This window comes from Carassius gibelio, chromosome A16 (genome assembly GCF_023724105.1).
Source record: "Carassius gibelio isolate Cgi1373 ecotype wild population from Czech Republic chromosome A16, carGib1.2-hapl.c, whole genome shotgun sequence".
Classification (NCBI taxonomy): domain Eukaryota; kingdom Metazoa; phylum Chordata; class Actinopteri; order Cypriniformes; family Cyprinidae; genus Carassius; species Carassius gibelio.
This window is the reverse complement of record NC_068386.1, coordinates 2,948,325-2,976,132: the sequence shown is the minus strand read 5'-3', so window position 1 is coordinate 2,976,132 and position 27,808 is coordinate 2,948,325. Positions and strand designations below refer to the sequence as shown.

The following is a 27,808-nucleotide window of genomic DNA, read 5'->3' as shown; positions in this document are numbered from 1 at the left end:
AGGTAAATCTTTCTGATTTATTAAAATAAAAAGTCACATACATGGATTTTTCTGGGCTTGGCCCCGGATCTCCACTCACCCTAGAACCACCCCTGTTTGTAACCCAAGTTTCAGTAACATTAGAGGCCAGGGATCAGGATAATTTCCACAAGACATGAAGTAAGGTGAATTTACTTGCTTTATTTTACTCATTTGTTTGAAATAAATACAATATTTATAGATAAATGAAATAACTTGAAACTAACTTTTTAATTAAATTAAAAGAAGATTGTGATGGCATGAAGACACAATCAAAACTTTTTGGGACGTTGAAGGTGAAGTATTTTATGCTCACCAAGGTTGCGTTTATTTAACAAAAATACAGTAAACAGTGAAATATTATCATAATTTAGAATAAATGTTTTATATCTAAATATATTTTAAAATATAATTTATTCCTGCGATGCAAAGCTGAATTTTCTGAATCATTATTTCAGTCTTCAGTGTCACGTAATCCTTCAGAAATCATGAAAATATGTTGATTTGCTGCTCAAAAATACATTTCTTATTATTAATCATATAATTAAAAAAAATTGTTGAGAATTGTTCTGCTAAATATTGTTTTTTTTTTTTTGTGGAAACTGTGGTCAATTTGTACAGAAATAGAATATTAAAAAAGAAACATAACCGAATTAACTAATTTGTATTATTATTATTATTTAAAATACATTTCTTTCCTCTCTCTTTAGAGCAATTTAATACATCCGTGCTGAATAAAAGTAGGCCCACATCTCCAATCAACAACCGATGGATAAAATCAACATGCACCCTTCATGTTTTTCTTTTTCAATTATATTGCACTCAGTTAGAATATGGAGTCATTATGGTAGTAAAAGATCCATCACTGCTTCCTTTTCATCACAACTTTAAAATCCTTTCTCCAGCACTAGCTAATAAAGCCGTACTGTAAGTAAACAGGCTCTTTTCAAACCTGAAATGACACTCTTCAATCTTCAACTCTAAATATCCTTAGACTTCACAAAGGAAACAAAGGCTGTGATGCCTTATGCTTGTTTGTTGGCAGGTCTAGCAGTAACACAATCAGTTACATAATAATTCGACTCTCAGATCAGTGGAAACCTGAGGCTGAATCTGAGAGGTTCACAGATCTCCAGACTGAGCATCAGCACTGAGGTAAGCGAGGCCTTCACATGGGCCTCGGCCCCACCATCACCTTCCTTCCTTCCTCCAGGGACTCTCCTCTAAGAGGTCAGTGGGGTCAGACGCATGCCTGCGGTCTCAGATGCAGATGTGATTGTGGTGTGACTGTGTGTGGTGTGTGTGGGTGGACGTCAGCTCATTGTCTCCCGCTCAGTGCCCTTTACGCCGGTCTGGACACTGTGTGATGGAGATCCAGCAGTGCTGCAGGCAGGAAGTGGATGTGACTTTGAGTTCCTGCCACTGTTTTGCCAGAGGATTATCGAACCGCTCTTTGACCTTCACCAACTCTGTGTGACGGACTGTTAAGTGTTAGCCTCATGCAGACAGACTCTGGACTAATGGCATGAAGGCTTTGCTGTCCACTGCTTGACTGACATTTGAAGCAGCCAATTGTATTTTTTAAGTTTTTATGCATTGGTTTATGTGGAATAGTTGCTCCCTCTGTAATAGACTGATGTGATATATATATATATATATATATATATATATATATATATATATATATATATATATATATATATATATATATATATATATATATATATATATATATATATATATATATAATAAATTATATAATATATATATATATATATATATATATATATATATATATATATAATAAATTATATATAATATATATATATATATATATATATATATATATATATATATATATATATATATATAATAAATTATATAATATATATATATATATATATATATATATATATATATATATATATATATATATATATATATATATATAATAAACTTTATTTTATACAACAGATTCTCAAATAAAATATATTTTAAGATTTAATTTATTTCTGTGATGGCAAAGCTAAATTTTCTCCTTAATATTTTTGTTGAAGCCATGATAAGTTTTGGATAAGTGTAAAGCTGTTTTGTTTTAGTATTTTTCTATTTTCATTTTATTTTCTGTTTTCATTTTAAGTCAAAGTTATAGTAATTTTGTTGTTGTTGTTGTTAACATATAATTATACATAGTTTTGTTTTAAATTAAGATTTAGTTTCAATTTTAGTTGATTTAAAACTTCAACTGAAGAAATGTTGCATTTATTTTATTTTTATTTTATTTAAAGTAACGTTAAGGATGTAATAAAATAATACTTACAATATAATAAAAACAGCATTTATTTAATATAAAAATGTATTTAAAATAAATATATATTTTTTAATTTTTAAATATATATTGACACTTTTGTATCCTAAGAATAAAAGTATTAATTCTTTTTAAAATAACATATAAACTAGGGCTAGATGATTTATTGAAAAGTAATTGAAATCAAAATTCAGAACATGTAACCAACATAATTTTCCCATGTGGGTTACTTTAGTTTTTTAAATCCTATTAATACTTTGTCATACTATATGGATGTGTATGACCGTTGCGCTTGTATCTTTTACAGCGTCTCGCAGGTGAGTCTCACGTTAAAGAAGAATACCTTTGATAGTTGAGTATATTTTCAGTTCAAACCTCGTTAATGAAGCATGAGGTTAAAAAAAAGAAAAAAAAGGTAATTAATTGTAACTGAGGAAAATTTTTTCAATTAATCGAGATTTAGATTTAACGTCCTATTGTCTAGTCCTAATATAAACAAACATACTGATAAACAAAAATCAATCAATCTTAAAGACCCCAAACTTTTGGACATTAAGGTAGTTTATATGCATCCAAAAGTAATATTTTACTGATCCTTTTACAGGTAAAGCTCATAAAACCTTTATTTACTTTTTCACCTCAAAACTCTCATTTTGATTCCACCGACCTGGTAAAGTTTGGTTTTTAAATCTTCCTCAAAAGGGTTTATTCCATCAGTGCAGTACGATATAAACACAGCTTCCTTTCCAGGTGGACTGAATGTGTTCTTACTCCTGAATGATGTGCACAAGCTGAGCAGATCAGAAGTGGAGAGTTTGTGTGTCAAATGCATCTGACGCTCAACTGTGGGCCACTAATTTCAGAGTAGAGAAACTGATCAAAGAAAGTGGTGCAGAAATGATTCACAGCAGTCATATTGGTGAAAAAACCAAAAGATTATTCCTGTATATAATGCAGACTCTATTGAAGTCCAGTTATAATGCAATCAGCCTTCATAAAGAGAATGTGCCAGCACCAAATATATTCAACTCAATACATGCACATGGAGTCTTAAAGGTACAGTAGCATGAAAGCCTGTCGAAGGATCAGACAGAGGATGGAAAAATGCTCATATACACTTAATTATGATGTTTTTGGTGCAATGAACTAACATTATAGAGGACTAAAAGATCTCAGGCCAGAAAACAAAGATATAAAGTGGGATATGACCTCTGTAATAAATGTCAGCGCCACCTGTGGAGCTGAGAGCAGCTGTCATGTTTCCACTATGTGTGTTGTGACCCCACCTGTCAGAGACTTTGATGAGCACTGCCCGGTAGAGCTGGCGCTGGACGCTGGCGGGCTCGGGGCCGCACGGGTGGACGAAGGGGTGCACAGCTGCTAGAATGAAACCCTGCTGGTACAGATCCTGCAGCTGAGACGGCAGCTCCCTCACTGAGGACAGGCACAGCGTGGACGTCCCATCTGCCAGAGGACACACACACACGGGTGAGAACACACACACTATACCACACACGCTCAGACAGGTCGAGTCCCTGGAGGACTGAACACTAACAAATAAAGCTACATTGTTCAGCTTTTTGATGATTTATATTATCTATTTATGATTTATAGTTTATTGTCAAAACATTTAAACATATGAATAATGCAAAGCAGAGAGATCTGTGGTTATTCTGTTGTTTTATTTATTTTTTTATATTTCCATATATGAAAGCTTCAGTGCTTTCTATTGTTAATTTTTAGGCATTATTTTTATTATGAGGGATTACACACTAACGTATGAAAAATAAGAAGAGGCTTGTATGATTCTTTTATTTTTAAAATAATTATATATATAATTATTATTTCTTTTGGACAATAATAGAATAATAATAAAAAAAAAAAAAAATATATATATATATATATATATATATATATATATATATATATATATATATATATAAATAAACTATAATAGTATATCAATGTTAGCGTAACCCTGATTATTCTTTATTCTTTTTTTTCCCGTTATTTGATCACACTGCCAGATTTTAAGCATCTTTACACATAATTGAATAAAAAATCCAAAATATCCTATTTTATATTTAAGATTATACCTGGATGTCACATATGTATTGTGATAAGGTGATATGTATGCTAATATTTATCATTACAGAGTGCATACTGTAAGCTAGTAACTAAGTATTAAGTTAGTATCCAAACATAGCCAATAACTCGGAACTGAAAAGGTTAAGCTGGTTTGTGGGTGGTTTGTGAATAAGCTTTGCACAATTGGTGAATCATCCCAGAGAGAGAAACAGTCAGAGTTCGTCTGTCTGCTCAGATACGGCTCGGCGCCAAAAACACTGACATATAAACCAACCCAAACAGCTGCCTGGAGTGAGTTCTTCCAAAATAAACACATATACTGTGTGTCTGTGTGCAGTGTGCTGGAAGAAGTCAACCTGAATACTGAACTCATCCTAAAGATGAACAGGAAGTCATATGAGGTCACGCCGTCGAGCTCTAGACCCTTCTTCTGCTTTTTAATGTTAGAACAACTCTATATTTACACCCAGACAGATGTGTGTGACTCGACAGCAGTTCTGGTAAGCGATACTGTGGTGTGGCACAGCTATGAATAGCAAACAAACGATAAAACCCTCATATTTCCAGATAACAATTTCAGATCCAGCTTGCAGGTGCATCATGGTCTATGACAAACTGTGCAATACTTATATTCTTTTTGCTTTAGATACGGCCCAAAAAATAGCTTTTTGCACCATATGCTCATCCCAAGTGGAGGAAATTGAGGAAATTTACCAGCCATAAAACTGAATTTTGCAAAAAAATTATTGTGTATAATATATATATATAAGTTTTTATCCTTGCAATATAATAATAACAATAATCTTATAAGCCTCTGTTTATCATTTTTCATACAGTATATTTAAATGTTTTTAAAAATTGGTAAATAATATTTAAATATTCAATATAAAACAAAAAAGATAATAAAATAATAATTTCAAAATAAAACCATAGAAGCCTTTACTAGTAGCATCACATTAAAGTTAATCTTGATAAATAAGAGCTTTTTTTATTTTAGTATGTGTAACTTAATGGAAGAAATTACTATCATACTTAGCTTAAACATCTCAAACAGATAATTATTTTTCAGCCACTTGTATTTACTCACAAATGGTGCTAAAAACAAGTTCAACCCCCTTTTCTTTGCACTTGGTGAGTGTTCATTTTGCACCCTGGCTTGTACAAACAGAATATAAATCATAAGATCCAGCCGATATAAAGGCCTGATTGTGGCTGTATGTATGTTCTTCTTTTCTCAGGCGTAATTCCAAAGCTCCATTGTAAAATAGCACACACAATAAAGCAAAGGGTGCTTCAGGCAAATCATTGGCCAACTAAAAATAATATTGGTTTGCTCAATCATTTTCTCCACAAGCCGTGAGATAAAACGAATGATGAGAAAATAGTCCACAGATACAAAAGCCCTCTAAACCGTATGTGCACGGTTGGATCTGTTTAAGTATAATTAATCCTGGTATGTTTGATTTGATTTTTTGCTTTCTGTGTGTAAACAGAGACTCTCCCAACAGGCAGATGCATGCTGGGTTTGCCCTCTCACAGTCGATGCTATTAGCTCTCTCCGCCATCTCTTTATGTGCACTTTCTGTGCCTTGTAGAAAAAAATAAGCAAGAAATGTGATCACATGCCACTGGGAAAACACATATTGGGATGTTGCTTAAGCTGGCCTTAATCACCGTAAGAACTCCCAAAACACCAAATTCTGTGGCAGCTAATATTGAAAAGTCTTTTTCAGACCCGTGAACTGGAGCAGATCAGCCTTATTTGATAACATATAAGATAGCTCATCCCATAGGAAAGACAAATCACAAAGGAGCACTCTATAATATCTCAATTGTTTCCCCTAGAGAGTAATGATATAATATAGATAAAAATACAGTGCAAATGCACAAGCCTTTCAGATTTAATTTTCTTGAGTAAAAGACCCCGGGAACCTCATAAATAGCTGCTTCAGTTTCAAAAGATACATTTTGATATCAAAAGTACAAACTACATACGATTTACATCAGAGATGCCCAAACCAGGCCAAAGTTGACTTCTAATGATCTTTAATTTGGCCTACCATGCCATATCACTGGAAGAAAGAAAAAAAAACACACACACACAAAAACATACATGCCATATATCTTCATTTCTAATTTATATTTTGTTTTATTTTGCATTGAAAAAAATAATGACTTTGATTAATAAAAAGTAAATATATATATATATATATATATTTGGATAAAATGCAACATGCCCATATATGCAACATGCCCATGGCCCATGGCCTTCAAACAAGTTTGTTTTTTGGCCCTGTAGCGTATCAGACCCGAACCAGACAAATTAAATATTCGATCAGAAGCATTGATACACGAGGAGCCGAATTCCTCAGAAAGGCAACAGGATGGTGTAAATCAATTCCTAGTGCCACAAGTCTGAAGCTAGATAACCATTGCTTAACTTCATATTAATGTAACCTACACATTTGACTACCATGTTTATAATCACTTATTGTGTATGTCTTTTAATAACTATTGGATATCTTAAGGATTCATATTCATTTTTAGTATGTATGTGTTTCAATCTGCTTGCTTGAAATCTTTCTGACCATCACTTAGTTGTCAAATTTATTGTTATAGGAATCATGTCCAAAATTATACCCTGCAAGAGTGGGAAAAAATTAAGACCACGTGCTTGATAAGATAACATATGATTTATGATACCCCGAGCAAACACAATATCTGATTGGTCAAGACAACATTTGAGGTGTGTACTCAGGACACCATCAAATTTTGCTTTTAGCTTTGCTTCTTAGTTTCTGCTCTTAGTCATGACTTTTAGCATTCTTTGAGCGCGGTTCCAGCTTGAGTCGGCCTGCACGCCTGCTGCTACTTAGCCACGTTGAGAAGAAACACCTCCTAGTCTCGTCAAACTTTACTTCTATTCTTTTACTTTAGTTTCTTTTCTTTTCCATTTGAGAGTTTTGTGTTCTGAGTTAAGTTTTGGAACGCTGTGTGTCAGAGTCTGACCTCGAGTGCCCATTTAACTTCAACCAGCTACACAACTCCACGTCTTCAGCCATCGCCCAACCATGGGCTTCCCAAGACATCACTTCAGCGACTACTGAACTTCCAGCCAATCAGCAACCTTGGGAAACCCCCTTTCCAATGAAAACAAATGGAACCCCTTTACACAGGAGATGCAAGTAACTCCTCCAGACTCTGATCTGTACTGGTGTATCTAATATAATTTTAACCTCATTGAGGAACTCAATGCGAGGGTTAATGAAGTCATTGATGGCTGTTTCATGATTCATGTCTATGCAATTTCACGAATTGCTGTAAACTTGGGATTCCACATTTTCATTCTCTTAAACTCATTCTTTCCTAACTTTCGATCTTCCTGCAACTTGTATGAATGTGTGAGTGCGTGTGCTTATGTGTTAGATTAGTTTATATGTCTTAGATTTATCTAATAAAGCCTTATTCATATTGAAAAGAGAAGTATCTTGTGTTTTATGCTTAAAAGTTAATGTCTTAAACTGCCGATCTTGTTATTGTGCTAATTGATAGTGTTTCACTATAGTTTGAATATTAATATCCAGTGCAGATTTGATGTTAAATGGCTCGTTCAGTGAATCGCAGAGCATCTCAACTGACCCTTACAGCACCATGTATAAAAAATGTCTCTCTTCCCTTGCTATATGTCACTAATACTCCTTTGAGTCTATCTTTAGGTGTCCAGAAGAAAAAATAGACAAAGTTGGTGAAAAACATCTGAGGACTGCATTATGTCTAATTGCTGAGCAATAAAGCTGTCTCCTAAGTATGTGTTTCAGTTTTAGCTTTAGGTAATATTCATTAATGTCAAAACATTTTTAGCTGGAAGAATTATAATATCAATTATTTTCAAATAACAAAGCGTGGAAGGGAAAATGTGACATTTACAGGCTTAATAATATTATTTTGCCTGCAAAACTCACATCTGTAGTCACATGCCATGGTAAAAGTTTATTTCTTGTGATTAATAATGGTAAGAGTAATAATGGTAACCCTTGCCCAAAGACATTAGACACAAAAACTCAATTACAGCAGTAGACTGTGGCCAGTGCCGCAGAGACTATTAATAAGAAATGTAATTATTTTTACATTAACTCTAATATGCGACCCATCCGAGAGTGAATGATTACTCAAGAACACATACATGCTTGTGTTTTTCAGCAGTATTTTTTGAAAAGATTTCTTTTTTTTTTTTGGCCCCATGAGCTTCCCTGTCAGTCAGGCAAGAGTCCACTTCAATGTCAGACAGCCGTGTCTTTCCACTCACAGATGTTCAGTTCTGTGATGTGATCCGGTCCCCGTGCCCTTTAACCCAGCACTGGCATTACAGAACATTCACGAGCCAGTGCATTTAAAAAGAAATGAGTATGAAATGAATTAACCCAGAGATACAGTATGGCTTGGGTAGCGGAGAGAATGCGGTGTTCTGCCGCTGGGGAAAACGGTTCAATCTGATTTGCATGAACGATGAGAGAGGGTTAGAATAAAAGATCTGTGGGAAGGAACTGCTTAGGTTTTACAGCACGTTAGGTGGTTCCGCGCCATTTTATCTCATGACTATTAAAGGCATGCATGTGTTGGAGCATGTTAATAACTCATCTGGAAAGTTTCTCACTAGATCTGGTGAGCTCGCTATTTTCAGCACCATGTGCAATGTTAAAAATAAAGCTTCTAAAAGCAGATTTTCACATGGATGCCACAGAAGAACCATATTGGAACCTTTCAGTGAACAGTTCTTAAAAGAACCATTATTTTCTTAGTGTAAAGAACATTTTTCTGCTATTGTTGTCGGTACTAATATTTTAATACTAATAATTTTTTTAAAAGTTTTATTGTTATTAGAATAATAATTATTATTATTTAACTGTTTGAAAATTAAATAAAATGTTTTATTATTACTTAGATTAATTAAAATAAATAAAAAAGTAAAAATGTTAACATTAAACTTTTAACACGTAGCCTTCAAATCGGTTCAATGTATGTATGTAAACATTGCATAAAAAAGTTGAAAAGTATTTGAAAAAATTAAAAGCAACTATACACATTATAGGTACAGATCTCCTTTGATCTATCAGATTTTTTGTCCCGTCCATTGTTATGATTATCATGTCAAACAATGCGATTTCAGATTCAGTCCTGCATTTCAATACGGAACACACAGAATATAATCACGCCAAAACTTTGCAGTGTGTATGCAGCATCATGGAATGTAAAACTTGTATTCAAATTATGATTGGATTATATACAGAAACTGATTTAGACGCCTCTGATTGGCTGTTGAGTTCACATGCTCAACAAACACGTCTGTGATTGGCTACAATGCTCAACGCTGCAAAAACACATTGTACATAAAAACGTTTGACATTTATCACAAAGCGTGCTCTCATATACACAGGAGGACATTAGAAAACAGACGTCTATCAGTGGGAACTGAATCAACCTAATAATTTGTACTACCGGTACTGCGAAAATGTCACGATAAGGGGTATTGTCTTTGTTTTCTCAGGACTCCAATTCCCTTAAACCCTTGCCTAGTAACTCATTATTGCACCACACCTGTTTCCTATCAGGGACACTATAAAGGTTGCACACATCCGCACAAACTTTGCTGATTATTGCTTAGCCTGTATCCTGTTCCTTGTCTCCGCCTTGCCTTGCTTTGCCTTGCCTTCTTGTTTTTTGACCTTGGACTGTTTATCGGATTACTCTTTTGTCTTGCCCTGGATTGTACCTGTTTGCTGGTTTTTGACCCTGCCTGTTTTGACCACTCGTCATTAAAAGCTGCATTTAGATTCTCAGCTCTGTTGTGACGATGCCTCCCATGTTACAGAAAAACTAGTTTAATTCAGTTTTAAAATTTAAATATCAACTTGCTACAGAAGTACCAACGACACTATTTCCAAAATAATTTTTAGAGCAAGTCATTTCGCTCTTTAAAACGCCTCTTATGATTAAATTTAATACACATCACATAAATTATGTTTCTTTTGCTCAAATATTGGTAAAAAATGGCCATATTGAGCATTGCATTTTTGCCCATTCAAAACTAAACAAGTGACACGTTTTGGGTATTCTATAGTCTTTGCTGTTTCCCACTTTAAAGAAACTTTTAAGGTTCCATGGACGTTAAAGGTTCTAAGTGGAACCGTCGATGCCAATAAGGAACTTTTATTTTCATGCAGTGAGGCCTCTGTGAAATATGTTTGTCTGTGTGGCTAATGAAATAGGATAGTTTGCAGTGTCGTGTGTGGAAGTGTTTCTTCAGGCTAGGCTCTGTGGAAGACTGCTTTATGTCATTAGTAGTCATTGCTCACAGTCGGTGCACGAGCCCCAGGGCACAGCGGCACGCATTAATTACTTTACTAATGAACCTTTGTGAGAGAATCAAGCTGTGGCTGTGGAGTGGTTCCCAAATCTCTCTCCTCCCCTCATTCTGCCTCTCCCATCATCCCCTCCCGTGACTCCTCTCATGTCTACTACCTCTCCAATGACCCGCTTCTTTCGAGATGGTCCTCACTGCAGAACACAAGATCCAAGGGGTGAGGTCCTCCCACCTTCCATTTCCCTAAATCTACCCGTCTCCACCCCCTGAATAAATCTTGTGAACTTCAGTGAGGGGCTATTGCTTCTATCTCCCTCATCAGTTTTTAACCATTTAATTATGTATTGTGATGTGCAATTGCTATTGTACTGCACTCTTCCATTAAGATGCAATGTACCATTTTTGACGTCACAGATTTTTCATGTTCAATTACTTTTAAACATTTTTTCATTGAGAAATGCTGGTCAATTGCAAGGAAACAGTATGTAACACATCAAATTAAATATTATTTTTTGAAGTAGAAAAACTGAAATATTTTCTTGTAAAACAAATGGCAATATCTTTTGTTTTATTTATAACTTTATTTTTTTTATTCCAGCATAGTTTTAGTTAACAGTAATAATCACTGATAGATTTAAAGTGGTGGTAAATTAGCTGTTTCTGAAGGCTTAATTGTGTTTATTGGTTGCACTGTAATGTGTTCATGATCCGTAAAAAAAACAAACAAACAAAAAAAAAACCATTATTTTCCACATGCAGCATGTTTGATGTCACAAATTTGTACCCATGAAAGATGGCAAACCACAAAGGCTGCACATGCCAGCTGAGCGACTGCCATTGAGAAGAATGGGAATGCTGATGAATAGCTTTCTCTCCAGGTATATTTTGTTGTCTTAAATTGGTAAATGCACCAGGAAAGGAGCCCGTGTGAACACTGCCATTCTGTGTCACCTGGCTCTGATGGATGTTGTGTGTGTTTTTGTAGTATTATATTGCATCTTTTTCATTAAAGATGAACCAAATTTCCAGTGTAAGTTTAATAACAGTCTTTATGCGCATCTAGTTTTAGTATTCATGCATCATAGTCTTTATTAATATGTAGCTTTTGTTTTTATATGTTCAGTTCTAATTATTTAATATTTGATAAAATAAATGTATTTTTATGTAGATGTTATTTATTTTTATTTAACTTTTAGTAATTTTAGTACTTTATAGGTATAACATTAACCATCCAGAAGCATTTCGGCTCAGGTCACAGTGCTGGCCGTGTGATATGCACACGGATGATCTTTTCTATCTTTCAGACAGATTAATCTTTTAAGGACTGTTAGTTGTAAACTACTAAAACACAAACAGGAGGTGGCAGCTACAGCTCCCTAGAGACATAATCATTCATCTAAGGCCAGATTGAGTGTTAATGCCTTGTTTAACCACATTCACATCTTTATTAACACTACAGCATCTCTAGTGGGAACAACTAGCTATTCTCTCCTAGCCAGATCAATAGATGGAGAGACATATTTTGTCCTTTGAGCTGGAGACATATGCCGTAAAGTCTGTTTACCAGCTTATTACCCTGCACTTGACACTATGAAACTCAAATATTATCTGGCAGATGGAGAAAAATGTTGATATGATGTATTTCATCTGTAAACTGAGATGAAAATCATTTTATTGGCTGTAAAAGTTGCAGTTACTGATTGCAGACTCATATATCTGGTGTTATTGGACATTAACACTGAATCCCTGGGATGCGAAACCACTGCACAGTGACAAAAGAAATACATCAAGCAGTTAGCCATGGCATATTGCAAATGAAAAGTCCTTTGATTTCATGTGCGCCACTGAAGATGAAACAGAGGTAGAGGCATAGTTCAGCCATGAATGAGAGTGCTGTCATCGTTTACTCTTCGTTCCCTCATGCCAGTCCTAACAAACTTCTTCCTTTTTTCCCCCATTGAAGAGGTGGCCAAACTTTTTACTATGGGCTGAAAGTCAATATTGCATTATAATAACTGTATATAATTTGCACTTCGAAATTAAATGTATTTATATTTTCTACCATTTTTTTTTTTTTTTTGTAATTTGGATCACTTGTGATGTAGAATTGCAATTAGACAGATAAATAGATAGATAGATAGATAGATAGATAGATGGATAGATCTGAGACAACATGATGGGAAGATTTTTATTTTCGAACGAGCCGTTGCTTTAAGACGGAGAGGAATGCAATTTTCTGGCGACTGAATTTTTGTAATTTGGATCACTTGTGATGTAAAATTGCAATTAGATAGATAGATAGATAGATAGATAGATAGATAGATAGATAGATAGATAGATAGATAGATAGATAGATAGATAGATAGATAGATCTGAGACGACATGATGGGAAGATTTTTATTTTCGAACGAGCCGTTGCTTTAAGACGGAGAGGAATGCAATTTTCTGGCGACTGAATTTTCCAGACGCTAATCAGACGCTACAGCCTATGCCTGATGGGATGCATTAAAGGTGATTTGTTTTCCAGGTAAAAAGGTTTTATTAATAGCCTTTTAGTGGAATTCAGTCATTTGCTTGACAGGACATCTCAGATGCCCAGGAGTCCACTGACGGTCCTGTTGCTAAGTGACAGCTCTTGGGAAACAAGCTCTGTTAAATAGAGGAGGCTTGTTCATCAGCGTTATTTCTGTATCCATTGATGAGCGTCTGGAAAAGCTAAGAATATTACTCCGCTGCCATTGTCAGAAAGCTTTAATGGGCCCAGTGCAGCAGTCACACTCAATCTAACAATCAAGTGCTATTCAACCCGTGCAACAGTCATCACGGCACAAGTGAAGAAATCAATTTGATGTACTCTGATTGTGGCTCTTTTGACATGATTTAGGAGCCACCAGGCTGTTAATTCATGATTTCACACTGCTGTTCCATGCCGCTGTGTTAGATGATGCTGTCGTTAATCCTGTATTATTTAAGCAGCAAATGGACGACGGTTTGTGCGGGCGTTAGTCTGTGAAGCTAGAAAAATAAATTATAAATAATGTGTAGTGATTGATGGAGCGATGAGACGCTCGAGATGCAGTTTTCTGAATGTCATTTAGCTTTCGCTTTCATGGAAAGAGACACGAGGGCCTGTTCACATCAAGCCTGATGCAACAAAACAACACAAATTGCAAACAAAAATCCTGTGTCATGTTTCAAAACTCTTCCATGACACAGAGATCTTTAATAATCTCCAGTGGTTCATTTATTTAAACCAAAATACAGAAAAATTCTGAAATATTTAAAATATTTTTCTTATTTTTACAATTTAAAATAAGTGGAAATCATTCTATTGGCTGCTTTGATAAATAGTTCAAAAAAGTAGTAACAAATAAACAAAAACAAAACAAAACAAAAACGGTAGCACTTTATTTTACAGTCCTGTTCCCCATGTACATACTATGTACTTATTATAGTAATTACAATTACTATATAATAACTAGGTACTAACCCTGAACTTACCCCTAAACCTAACCCTACCCCATGTAGTTACCTTGTGTCACCAGAACTTTCTTAGATAAATACACTGTAAGTACATGTTAGTACACGTACTGTAAAATAAAGTGCAACCACAAAAACAATAACAACAGCATTTATTTTATATATGAATCTTTTGTAACATTAAAAAATAGTACCACTTTTGATCACTTTTGTCCTTGATGAATATGCATTCATTTCTACATAAAAAAAAAATCTCAAACTTTTTACAGTAACATCAGGGCATTATACCGTAAAGATCATTATGAAACCATAATGCCTATTGTGACATCATAAAAGGTATTATGATATCATAGGAAGTGCTGTGGCACTTAAAGGGCATTATGGGATCATATTAGATATTATGGCATCGGTTTGGCAGTGATCTTTCACTATTCTGCTAGGTTTTTATAATGTACAGTAAATCCTATTCAAACCAACAATATCAACCATTGGCATCTTTCTTAAATGCCAGATTGGACTTTTTCTGCACTAATTTTAGGGGAAAGTCTTCAGAATAGATTTGAGCATGGTAAATTATGCGCTGATATTATACAGTGAAAGGGTTTATAGGATTGCATTGGGTCCCTGGGAAACTTGGACATTATTAGAAATGAATATTTGATATTTTTCCTTCAGTTTGTTGTGCAGACTCTGTGTCCCCTGGTGCAGTTTCACAAAACAAAAGAAACTGATGTTCGAAATGGTGCTGCTTGCTTCTCTCTGAATCCTACCTTTGTGTTTGTGTAGTTGAGTGAGATCTGACTACCCCGAGATCAGGATCTCTCATAAAAAGCCTTTAGAGACTTCAACATTCCTCTGGGATGTGTACTTTAAACAGTCCGTAATGTGCATACATACAAACCCTCTGTAATTGCTACCAGAATGCAATGGGGCCGAATGCACATGGCACTTAAAATGCAATTAAACATCTGCATGTCCCCCTCATGTCACTGCATGACAAGATTATTTTAGTATTTACAGTATGAAAGAGTTAAAAATAGAACAACCTCAAAATACAGGAAGTTCTTTTTCTTTCCACAAATTGTCATTCTTATGAAAACCCTTTCAATTCTTCATGGGAATTTATAAAACTGGCCTCTCCCTTGAAAAATGAAGCCTTTGCAAACCATTTAATTGTTAAAAAAACCATACCTCTTTTTAGAGCTTTCCTCTCATAGTGAGACTGAATAGGTCAGTTTCGACCCATTATTGAACCGTCATTTCACTTGAGTCCTCCTGACAGCAATCTCTAAACAAATATAATTTAAATATATTCATCGTTCCTGGGACTAAAATAAGCACTATATGTTTTAAACTACATAAAAGGCGGCTAAATTTGCTTTTAACCTTTAACACATTGGATATACTCGATATACCTACAGTATAGACGTGTAAATGAGACACCGTAGATCTGACGCCACCTAACAAAGAAATGCACCTCTATAATTTGTTATTCCCAAATGCCAATCATCTCATGGCAGACGTGTGAAAGGAATGGAACAACAGGTGGTGGATTGTCATGGAAACAGCTCCATGATTCCAGCATGGGAGGCCGATTCCATGGAAACACAAGTCCAAAAATTCACTCAAGTTGGGTGTGGAAATATGAGAAATTAGTGTATTTGAGAAACGCCATGAAAAGTCAGTTTGCAACAACAACAACAAATATATATACTGTATATATATTACAAGAGGACTTTATTATTAGTAATAGTCTTCAGGCTTTCTGATGGACTAAATATATATAGTATATATACTTAAATGAATAAAATAATAATTGAAAATAACTGAAAATTAACTGACACAGCCTATCAGCTGTTTCAGATAATGACCAACTGCAAATTAATGCTGAAACTACACTGTATTTGATTTGTTGGACAAACATTTACATAAATATTATATTTAAATATCATAGAAGTAGTGTATTCATTTTTTTGTCTAAACTGCTTTATATATATGTGAATACACTATTATATATATCTATTCAGATCAGATCTGAGATCACACTCATCAATTCCAAGAACAAGTTTTTGTTTGTTATGTCATTTCTCTTTTTCATTTCATTTGCCGACACTCAAAATTGAAACTTTCAGATGATTCATTTCTTCCTTTTCTGGTGGATGCCTGCTTATCCACACATTTCAACTCATGGTGATACATAGTGTATATATATATATATATATATATATATATATTTTTTTTTTTTTACATTTAATTTTATGATTCCTTATTATATTTCAGAAACCAAAGAGACACATAAAAGACAGAGCTCAGATGAAGCCACTAAACAATATTGAATTGAGTAGCCACAGACGCTAGCTGAGATCCAGAGGAAGTGGACGAATTTCGTTTTTTTCCATGAACTTTGAATAATGTGACCAGACACAGCAGATACATGTTACTTGAGAGAATGTGTTAACTTTGTTTCCAAAAGGGAGAAATATGTGTGTGTGTGTGTGTGTGTGTTTGTATACAATTGTATATAATGTTTGATGCACTATATTCTAAGTCACTATTAGTGACCAGGACTGTTGAGTTTCAAAAAGTGGAATAAATAAATATCATATAGAAAGAGAAAGAGAGTAATGCACTATAAGTTTTCTGAAGTTTATGTGGAACGCTTTTAGTGTGTTGCTTGTTCCTTTTGAAGTGTTTGTCACCTGTGGGCAGCATATATTTTCAATGGACAATAGCAACTTATCAAAATCCCCTTTTGTGTTGCCCAGAAATGATGCAAGAGGAGTATGAGTAAATGATGGCATTAGCCTTTAGTAATGTCACGGCTATGTTATTTGTAAATCAGGGGGAGGTACAATGAATCAAAAAAGAATTTGATTAGACACAAAAATCTGTGTAGAGCAGGATGCATCCTCAGTAAATTTTCCCATATGAGAAATACTGTAAAAATGTCTTAAAGCTGACAGACATGGATGTAAAGACAAAAAAAAAAAAAAAAGTGTCTCTCTTTTGAAACTAAGATCACAGAAAACTAGCTCCTTTGTTAAATCTTTGCTGTTTACCCCACCGCTGGAAACTTGATGATTGTATTTGAGCGGAATCAATACTGCCGGTCTGAAGCGACTGCCATGCTGATGTGAGATGACTGGCCTGTGGAAGTTCAATGTGCTTCTTTAGAGCAGAGGCCCGAACAGATGCTGTGATGTAAAGCAGATGCTCGGGGCTGAGGGCAAACATTCGCTCGCTAGCACTGTGAAGCAAACCTGGTTTATCTAGCCACCGGCAGACAGATCAATGCAGTGGCCACCTATTCTCCCTCATAGTGACAAAGGGGAAATGTGCACCAATAAATGGGCTTTACTTTGACATTATACTGAGGCAAAAGCCATTTAGATGACAGCAGCCTGACACGGGAAAGATGATGAACAGAGTAAGATGAATTTCTTCCCCTACAAGCAGCTATAATCTGAAACAAACTGCAGCGAGCAGAGTTTTGACATTGACTCTGTCGAAAAGAGGAAGGAACTTTGCAGAGATCTGGATTTCCTGTTGTCAAGAACGCTGTCGGCGCTGCTTATGACAACCCAAAACACAACTGATTTTAAACATGTAACATAACCACAACACTCTAACTAGAGAAGCAAAGGAAGACTCTGGTGTCCTGTTAGTTTCTTTAAAAGCATTAGAAGCACAGATCCTATGGGATTTTACATTGAAAAAGATCAGATGATAAACTGTTATAGAAGATAAAATTAACTAGCATGAAAAGAATGGTGATATTGGCCTGTCCCCTGTCAAATATTGATTATTGACTGGTATTGTCTTCGGAAACGTTGCTTAAAAAGTCAAAATCTCTTGATGGATTTGTTTCTTATAAACTCACAGTTTTGTTTTTTTTTCACAGCACATGTTAACTGATGGACTTATGGTGGATTATTGTGATGTTTTTGTCAGCTTGTTTAGACTCTCATTCTGATGGCACCCATTCACTGCAGAGGATTGCCCTGAGCAACTAATGTAATGCTATATTTCTTCAAATCTGTTGAAACTCAAGAAATATTTGAGTTTCAGATCTTATTTTTTACCTTATTTGGGAAAAGTGCTATTTATGTCTGTTTACACTGTACTGCTGGTGTTAGTAATTATACAGCTTCACATATCAGAACTGTGCCCTTAATGCACACTGAGCTCTTCCTTGAAAGTTCACCGAGGTAGGCAGGAAATTCTTTAGAAAGATTAAAGGCGACTTTTAAAAGAGAAAGCCTGCTGGGCAGGTGCTCTTAACACATCAAGAACAAAATCACAAATAGTCTAGAAACCTGATCAAAGCATTATGGCTTAGCTGTTGACATTTCCTATGTGTATTTATATCTGCCAGAACATTTACATGAGAATGTCATTGTTCTGCTTCTGGTTACAGATGTGCTAATTTTCAGAGAAAATGTGGTTAGTTGGCTTTTTTATTTTATTTATTTTTTCAATGCTTATAAAAATGGTTCCAAAAGAAACCAAAGCATTGCTTAACATTCATTTTATTCTATTTTATTTTAAAGAAAATAATAGTTTTATTAATATATATTTTTAAATAAGTATGCATTCATTTGATCAAAAAAGATCCTTGATAAAAATGCATCACAGTTTCAACAAAACTATGAAACAGTGCAACTGTTTAATATGAATAATAATCTAAATGTTTCTTGAGCAGCAAATCAGCATATTATAATGATTTCTGAAGGATCATGTGACACTGAAGACTGGAGGAATGATGCTGGAAATTCAGCTTTGACTGACATAAATCAGGCAAATAAATTATCAAATGCAGCCTTGGTGAGACTTAATGACCACAAAATATTAAACAGTAGTATGAATTTAATTTCCCAGAATGCATCAACGGGGGTGGACCTGAATCCAGTAAATTCCTCTTCCTATCAATTCCAGTTTAACTTCCTGTGGGATGAGGCCGATTCAAATTCCACCTCATGAATAAAAATAAAAAAAGGATCCAATTCTTTGATTCTGGATTTTGCACAGCCCTAGTGTAAGCACAATTTAGATTTATTTGTGAATCTAACATGGAGTATTTAAGCATGGATAAAAAGGTTTCTAATGCTCTGTTTCCTTTTAAAAGTAAACACTATGCCAGAAGAAGGACTTGCATTGTCAGTGTCTCTATCGACTTTAACCGAATAGCCCATTTGATCTTTATTGCAGGCCCATCTCGCAGAAAAGCTAAAGGAATCAATGCGTCCACATCAGAGAGAATATAATAGAGGTTCACCTGCCTTTGTGCTGAAAGCCTTAACCTGACGCCAGCGGAGAGCCTCTATTTCACAGGCAGAGGTTTGAACTATGGCTCTCTGGAAGGGTGCGGGGTCTGGGGCCCGAACTCATCAGCACTGTGGCAGTCGTCCACGCGGTGAAGATGAAATGAAGGAAGGTAATGTGGGGAAGCAAATGGCTGTGAATGTGACTCCCGCGGTGCCCCTCCGACTCAATTTTCACACTGCTTGGCTGCAGAATAAAAGCAGCAGTCTCTGAATCCACCTGCTCTAATCCCCTACACGACTACAGCTCCTTTAACCCCGCACCAACTGTCTTCGCCTTCTCTTTCAGCTGCTATGCAAAAAAAAAAAAGAAAGACTCCTCTTGTATTATTAACTGACATGTTGAATAAAGGTATTAGGTGTCATTGCATTTAATAATCAGCCCCACTCGCTGATGATATCAGGGTTGTGAGAGTGATTTGGAGAACGCGGTGTGGTCGAGAAGCCGTCCGTAAGTGTGTTTTCTATTCCTCTTCCTCTTGACATTTTAAACATTTGAAATCACATTTGAGGGAAACGTGCAAAAAAAAAAAAACACGTGCAGGGCATGTTTAGCACCACCCTTGTGTATTTCATGTGATGGCTTCTTTACCACACAACTACGAGGCTCATGCGCTTGCTTACCAGGGTGTTTCTTTGTACACCAGCATCAGGGGAAAATGTATTTAGACAAAATCAACAACAAACACAAGGTGTTCATTTTGTCTAATTGGTGTCTCATCCCAGAAAATGGAATATGGTGTTATCTTTAATATCGAATATACAGTATATATATAAAAAAAAAAAAAAAAAAAATAATAATAATAATAATAATAATAATTATATATATATATATGGTCACACTTTATTTTAGGGTCCAATTCACACTATTAACTAACCATTAACTATAACTTTTGCCTCAATTAACTCCTTATTTGATGATAACTTATAGTTTATAAGGTAGTTGTTAAGTTTAGGGAATTGGGTAGGATTATGGATGTCATGCATTATATGTACTTTATAAGCACTAATAAACAGCCAATATGTTAATAATAGACATGCTAATATGCAGCTAGTTATCAGTGTGAATTGGACCCTATACTAAAGTGTTACCAAATTTTTAATAGACACCAATGATACATAAAGCAGTGTTATTTTAGTATCAGTTAGATACTATTATGGTTTTTATTATAATTTTATTATGATTTCTTAATTTATCATTGGTTCTTTGGAAAAATTTGATCAAAAAATGACGTTTGACTGCAGGTTCTTTAAATATGAAGAACATTTCTGAGATCTCATCTGAAACTAGAAGAGATGCTTGAGAATTACAAAAGTCTAGGTGACAAAATTGAGACAACGTGTTTTATTTTCCTATTTTTAGATGTTTAGAGCAGTCACTTAATTAAATAACATGGCTTTGCTTGGTGCCTTGTCTTCTACGCAGTCACAACATCTGGCACATTAGTTTGTGTTTTTGCCATTTCTATTAGTCGTTTCTTTTATAGTTTTATTTTATTTATTTATTTTTGTATAAATTTTTACATTTTAATTTCAATTATTTTAGTGAATTTAAACTTGATGTAAATTTGAAATGCTGCATTGACAACTAGATAAAAATAAGTAATTTCACATTTAATTTGATTTCAGTTATCATTTGTATCATTTCAAGTAACTTTTTTATCATTTTAGCTTTAGTTATCGCTGACAGAGAGTATTATTGCAATATAAAATTAATCTGAATGACAGATCATTTGTTCTTGAAGGAATTTGAGGAAAAATGTTCCATATTGAATTATTTTGATTTTAGGACTTTTGAATTTGAATCTGAAGATGGAATATTTGAATTCCAGAATCTTTGAATTCCGGAATCTTTGAATTCCGGAATCTTTGAATCTGAAAGACAGAATTTGAATATTTGAATCTGAAGATGCCTTCTGAAAGTAGAAGAGAAGCATGCGATATGAGTTCAATCTGAGAAGTGGAAGACTTCTGTAAAAGTCAAGTGACAAAATTGAGACATTGTGTATGATTTTCCTATTTTGTATGATTAGAGCAGTCAATTAAGTTAACGACGTTGCTTGCTTAGTGCTCGTCTTCTATGCAGTTGCAACATCTGGCTCATGTCACAATATCACCACAACATCTTAAGATAGATTGATGGGTCAGATCTCTCAAATAGACGTGGCAGTTCACACAACGCTTTGTGAAGGAAAGCATTGGTGCAGGTTGACTATGGACACTTAATCAAATTTGATTAAGGCGATTAACAAATGTGCAGTCTAATGTTTCCACCCGCGTGGCGTCAGGGAACATTAAGCTAGCCACCGCAGTCTTGCATGAGGAAGTTTATTGTCTTCGCCTTGTAGATGAGACATTTGCTGCTCATTCCTCCCCCTCCTTTAAAGTGTTTTGCAACTCCTCCTTTATGAATAGCAATACATTTGCAATAATAGAGTAGAGGCAGTGCTGAGAAATGAAGCGTAGTGGGGGATGTGAGATATGGGCCAATACTGCTAAACATAACAGAGTTCTCGTATGCGGTGTTTACTGAAGTGCACATATTCACCCATCTTGCCAAACTCAAGGACATACAGTATAGAGCAATCGCACAGTCAGGCTGCTCTATTACAGTCATTACCATAACAGTGCTGGAAAACTATCATTTCAGATGTCAGTCATCTAGAACGATGATTTGGCCCAGGTAATTTGCACTAACATGGTCACACGCCAGGATTTCAGAGGTGATCTCAAACGGTGCTCAGGTTTGCAATCAGACATCCAGAGATTTTGAACACTTTTCATCAGGTTCCACTGTAATATGTCTTACTGTATGTCAACAATGGTCTGATTTGTGTCTGTTTTAGTTCTCTTTAAATGAATTTAAGGAGAAACATCTAAGACAAGGTTGACAGTCAGCTAAAATAATTAGGGGGAAACAGATTGAAAGAATGAACAAACGGATGGACGGACGAACTAACCCTAACCCTAACCCTAAGACAGACAGACAGACATGGATGGATGGATTGATGTGGGTAAGATGTCATTGTAGAGGAGCAAATTCCATCAACCCTGTTTGTCTAGTGATAGATAAAGTGAAACTAGGACTTTCTCAAGAGAAGGAAGTAGGAAAAACTGTATATGTGTGGGTTTACGCCCACTCAGAGAGAGAGATTGACCTCAGCATTCATCTGAATCCTCCTTACAGGATTATTCTGATCTGTGGGGTAAGATGTCAGCGAGACTTCTGGCTCACACTACATCTCATCACCCTCCCTCCCGGCCCAAGCTGAGCTCCGCTCGTGAGAAATAACAACTCTGACAGCTATATTTAGCCAAGCCCCTCTGGATCTTCCCCCATTAGCCACCTCACAGCCCGCAGGCTCCAACATCTCACCGGCAGCCGCCTCACAGATCACAGACACCTCACCACGCACCTGAGAGCCTCCTCACAGGAACACGTCGACTGCCGGAGACCCAGGTACAGTCCGTCGTGGAGCGTGTGTATTAGCAGGCAGCTGTGATTCACAGAGAGAATTCTGGGAGGATTTGGGGCTTGTCATTTGCAAGTGTCATCACTTCGGGGATTTGCGGAGCAGCAAAGAATCAAGGAACATTTCTGGAGAGTCTCTACATGCAACGGTTTGATTTCTCCTTTCAAAAGTTCCTCGAAGATTATCCTTACCTCAACATTTCTAACTCTGCAGATCGTCTCTTTTAAAAGTCACAAGATATCAGAGTGAATTCACACAGAGATAGGAAAACGGCTGATAACTTACCATCTTTCCCCACCAGGAAGTCTAAGTGGTGGTACGTGTAGGCGACCCCGACACTGGTCTCCACCTGTGGTCTCTTGAGGGTGGAGTAAATCTTTCCCGGACTGTTGTCTTCCGGCTGACGGTACTTCCTCAACCCGCAGCCCATTTCTGCCGAACGAGTTCACAGTTAAGCCTGGGATGAAAGAGACATGGTCAGAAAGACAAAGAGGTTCAAACAGTGTCTTCAGCATTCACAACAACACTCCTGTTGATGCATCTAGACACATCAGAGCTGACCTGCAATTCAAAGACTGCATGCACTCTTCAAAATAAAGGTTCCAAAAGGTTTTTTTTTCAATTATGCAATTTTTTGGTTCCACAAAGAGAATCAGTTAAGTGTTCTTAAAATTGTAAATAATCGTTTTCCACAATAAAGAACATTTTAAGCAATGGAAAGGTTCAAAGGATGATAAAGGTTCTACATAGAACCATTTATGTCAATAAAGAACCTTATTTTTTAGGGGTGTAAATGCTTTGACGGATGCATTTTTTTTTAAAATTATTATATATATGTCCAATAAATATTAAGCTATTTACTGTATGCATCACCAGTGAATCAGTGTTCGATTAAATATATAATGACTATATATAATGACTATACACTAAAAACACTTTACAGTACAATTCTTACTGTTTTCTAGAACTCTTACTATTTATAAGTGTTTGTAATCTTTGCACTTTATGGAATACAAGGATTATCTGCTATATTTGCCAAAATATGTAGTGTACAAAGTGATAATGTCACACAATGTAATCTGACAATCTGACCTTCCAGTTGTACATAAAATGTTATTTAAAAGGCAGAATATCTTTATTTAAAATTAAATGTAAAAAAACTGATAATAAAAAATATTTAAAAAAAAACGTATAAATACAATTATATTAGAATTAATTATAAAATTATTTATGCTAATAAAAATATTAAAAACTAAAATAATATATCAAACAAAAGTAAATAATTATATTAAATTATTAAAATAATTAGAATTTATTATTATTATTACTATGGTCATTATTGTCAATATTAACATTCAAGTAATAATTTTCATATAAATTAATCATAATTATAATACACTTATGATGATAAAAAATTATGAAATGAACTAAAATAATAAAATTATAATTATAAAAATATATATTATATTTGTTGTTAAGTTATAAATTATTATTCTCTTTTCTACTAATGGTACATTTATATTATTATATTAGATATTAGCAAAAATGTGCATATGCTGTAGTCATCAATACTTTTAGACACTGTATACAGTACACAAGGGGCCTGCTTTGTGTTTATTTGTGTTTTTTTTTTTTCCATTTTCTGTAATTGCGTATATCTGCTTGAAGTTTAGATGTCAGCTCAGCGGTATACTAGCATACAGATGTCCTTAAACCTAATAGAAAAGGTCTTCAAAACTCCAAAACTCCAAATTTGATTTCATGGACTCTCATTACGACATTACTCCATTCACATGGAAAGTAATCTTTCCATTTTCTCATGTACCACCTTAATTTGCCTCAGCAAAAGACCGTGCACTGCTGTTTTACAGTTCCTTTCAGCCAGGTACGGCCTCATCCTGTGCTTGCTCGGCAGAAAGAAAGCAGAAAAAGACCCAATTAAAGGCACACTAGATTACTAAATCAGCTCCTAAATAAATAAATAATAGGCGTAAATGGGCTTCAGCTCATCATGGGAGCCCAATCTCTCAACTGGCAGGCTGGGAATTAACACGTCCAGCCAGCGAGAGGCCAAAAGTGCTCTCTGTTCATCAGCCAAACCGCCCTCCTTTCCCAAATCTAAAGAGACAGCCGCTGACAGTCGCGAGTGGATCAGAAGGGTGCAGGTAATATCCCATTGTGGCCAGCTGATTAAACCTAGGGTTGGCCATTGATGAAGAATACTCTCTATTATGTTCCTGTCTAATTACAGCGGCTGGGCACACAGCGGACGAATAATCTGAGAGCCAGTGATGGCCGAGGGTTCTAGAGAATACACGGTTAATGAGGTGAGCTGCTCGAATGAAAAGGTGAGAATCAATCACAGAAAATCAAGGAGCAGATTGTTCATTATGAGTCAGGATAATGCATAGCGTGCTGGCAACTCCAGCGGCAGGGCGACTTTAATTAGGGTCCAGACGAGAGGCCATGCAGATTTATGAATGCTGTCATAAGAATCACTGTTTCCAGAGACATGGACTTGAATGGATGCGTTCGGCTAGCCGTGGCTGAATCCAATCGGGGAAATGGCATCTCGGGCACAACAGTCATGCATCAGCAATTGGATTTTTCGAATATGATCGACTGAATGAATGAAGTGCAGGAAGATTTTAGACTTGTAGAGACTTTTTTTTTTTTATGTGTATAGAGTCAAAATGCAATGGCCGCACATCTGATTTAAATTCAGTGACTTGAAATATAATTGAAATAGGTTGTTAATGAAAACAAACTGAAAAGAGGGAATTTTAGTCTATTGGGAATTGATTGGACTGTGTGAAAAAATGTGGTTCTTTTTTAAAACTGATACTTTAATTCAGCAAGAGTGCATTACATTTGCATTACATTGATCTAAAATGAAGGTCAAGCTATATATAATGCTACAAAAGATTTCCATTTAAAATAAATGATGTTTCTATTCTATTCATAAAAATATCATGGTTTGCATTAACATTTCTGAAGGATCATGTGACACTGAAGAGTTATGACGCTGAAAATTAAGTTTTCCATTGCAGGAATAAATTACATTTGAAAATAAATTCAAATAGAAAACAGCTATTTTAAATTGTTATAATATTTCAAAATTTTACTGTTTTTGCTGTGTTATATTTAAAAAAATAAATGCAGTTTTAGTGAGCAGAAGAAACTTGATGTTGGTTAAAATGGAAAGTCACTTTAGAGTTGGAGCATTGTATAAAATGTAGTTTAAAAGGCTTTTTTTAATTAATATACAAACATACACACACACACACACATATATATCCAGGAACATGCATTAAAAAGTAAACTGTAATTTTTAAATTCATGTTGGTTCACAATAATTTATGTACGATACAACCTGAATGTTAATGTATTTAAAGATGTTCTGACTCTGTAAACGGTAATTTTGTGCTAAAAGGCAGGTCAGCTTGCTTTCAAATATCTCTCTTTTCTGAAATATTTCCATCAAATGGAAAAACAACAGACTGCCCCTAAAATAGCCATCTTTGACATAACAACAACTTGCACAGTGTGGCTTTTTGATGCTTTGAGCTCAGATACGCTCTCTCTAGAGGCAACAGGCTAAGTGTGTCCCCCGTCGGAGAGAGAAACCCAGCAAAAATACAAAAAGAGAGGGGTGGAAAACAAAGTTGGTTGGAGGGGCTGATATTTGCATAGCTGATAGAGACGAGGAGGGGGGCTGTGAAACGAAGAGGCGAGGTATTTTTAGAGCTGACGGAGGAAGTGGGAGATGTTTATGATTTCAGAGCGACTTCTCCCTCCCCGAGGTTCTGCTTCACGCTACAAGCTTTTGGCAGAACTGTCTCTCTAGTCAACCTGGCAACAGCTCCCTCATGCACTGTAGACTGACAAGAAAAGAGTTCCCTTCCAGTTTACCTTTGCATGGTAGTCCAAAATGAACGACAAAAAAAAAAGGTTATTCCAAAACCTTAATGTGTGTTTTAGCATGCATCTTATATCACGCGCCACAGGAAATCTTTCTAAAAATGATCATTTTCCAAGCAACAACCCATCAGGGAGAAGTGATGAACTGACAGTGTTCCTCACTGCTCTAATTCAATAATAGTGTGCAAAGGACAAAACTTCAATGTCACGCTTTAGGGCTCTGCTCAAAGCTGCGCTCAAAAATACCACTCTCCCTTTGACCCATTTTCTTTAATGTGGCAAATAAGACACGAGGCATGGTTTCGTGACTCATGTTTTTGTCGGTTCAGCAGGGAAAATACTCTCCTGAGGGTAGGAAAGAGGCAGTCTCCCTGTTTGGACTTCCTCCTTCCTTCCTGGACGTCCTGGTCTCAACAAAGACCCCTCACCTGAGCAGGACATTGAGAAGGAATGTGAACACACTTGAAGAGATAATATCGCTGTGAAGATCCAAACAAGACAAACACCACCGTAAAAGCAACATAAGCAACAATTATGGTATGTGTTTTTAGAATTGATTTACTATTATACTTAAAATATAAGAAAAATATTGGGAGGGGGTATTAGGGATTTCTTTTTTTTACTTTTTGCCATGTATGAACATGTATGAAATGTATGAAAAAAAAATTATATATATATATATATATATATATATATATATATATATATATATATATATATATATATGTGTGTGTGTGTGTGTGTGTGTGTGTGTGTGTGTGTGTGTGTGTGTGTGTGTTCTGAACTTTCTCACTATCGCTTTTTGGAAGAACTACTGTAATTGTGCTCTCTTCATGTC

General features: G+C 35.4%; 1 protein-coding gene across 2 annotated transcripts in view; it reads right to left on the bottom strand.

Moving 5' to 3' along the window:
* The window catches only part of LOC128030590 (raftlin-like), an 80,202-nt gene that overhangs the window by 45,657 nt on the left and 6,737 nt on the right, over positions 1 to 27,808 (bottom strand). For both annotated transcript variants that reach the window (XM_052618339.1, XM_052618341.1), the window contains exons 2-3: positions 23,335 to 23,506; positions 3,613 to 3,790 (exon numbers count right to left, since the gene is read on the bottom strand). In XM_052618339.1, the coding sequence (XP_052474299.1) occupies positions 3,613 to 3,790; positions 23,335 to 23,479 (323 nt within the window). In that variant the 5' untranslated portion in view covers positions 23,480 to 23,506. The remainder of the gene's footprint in view (positions 1 to 3,612; positions 3,791 to 23,334; positions 23,507 to 27,808) is intronic.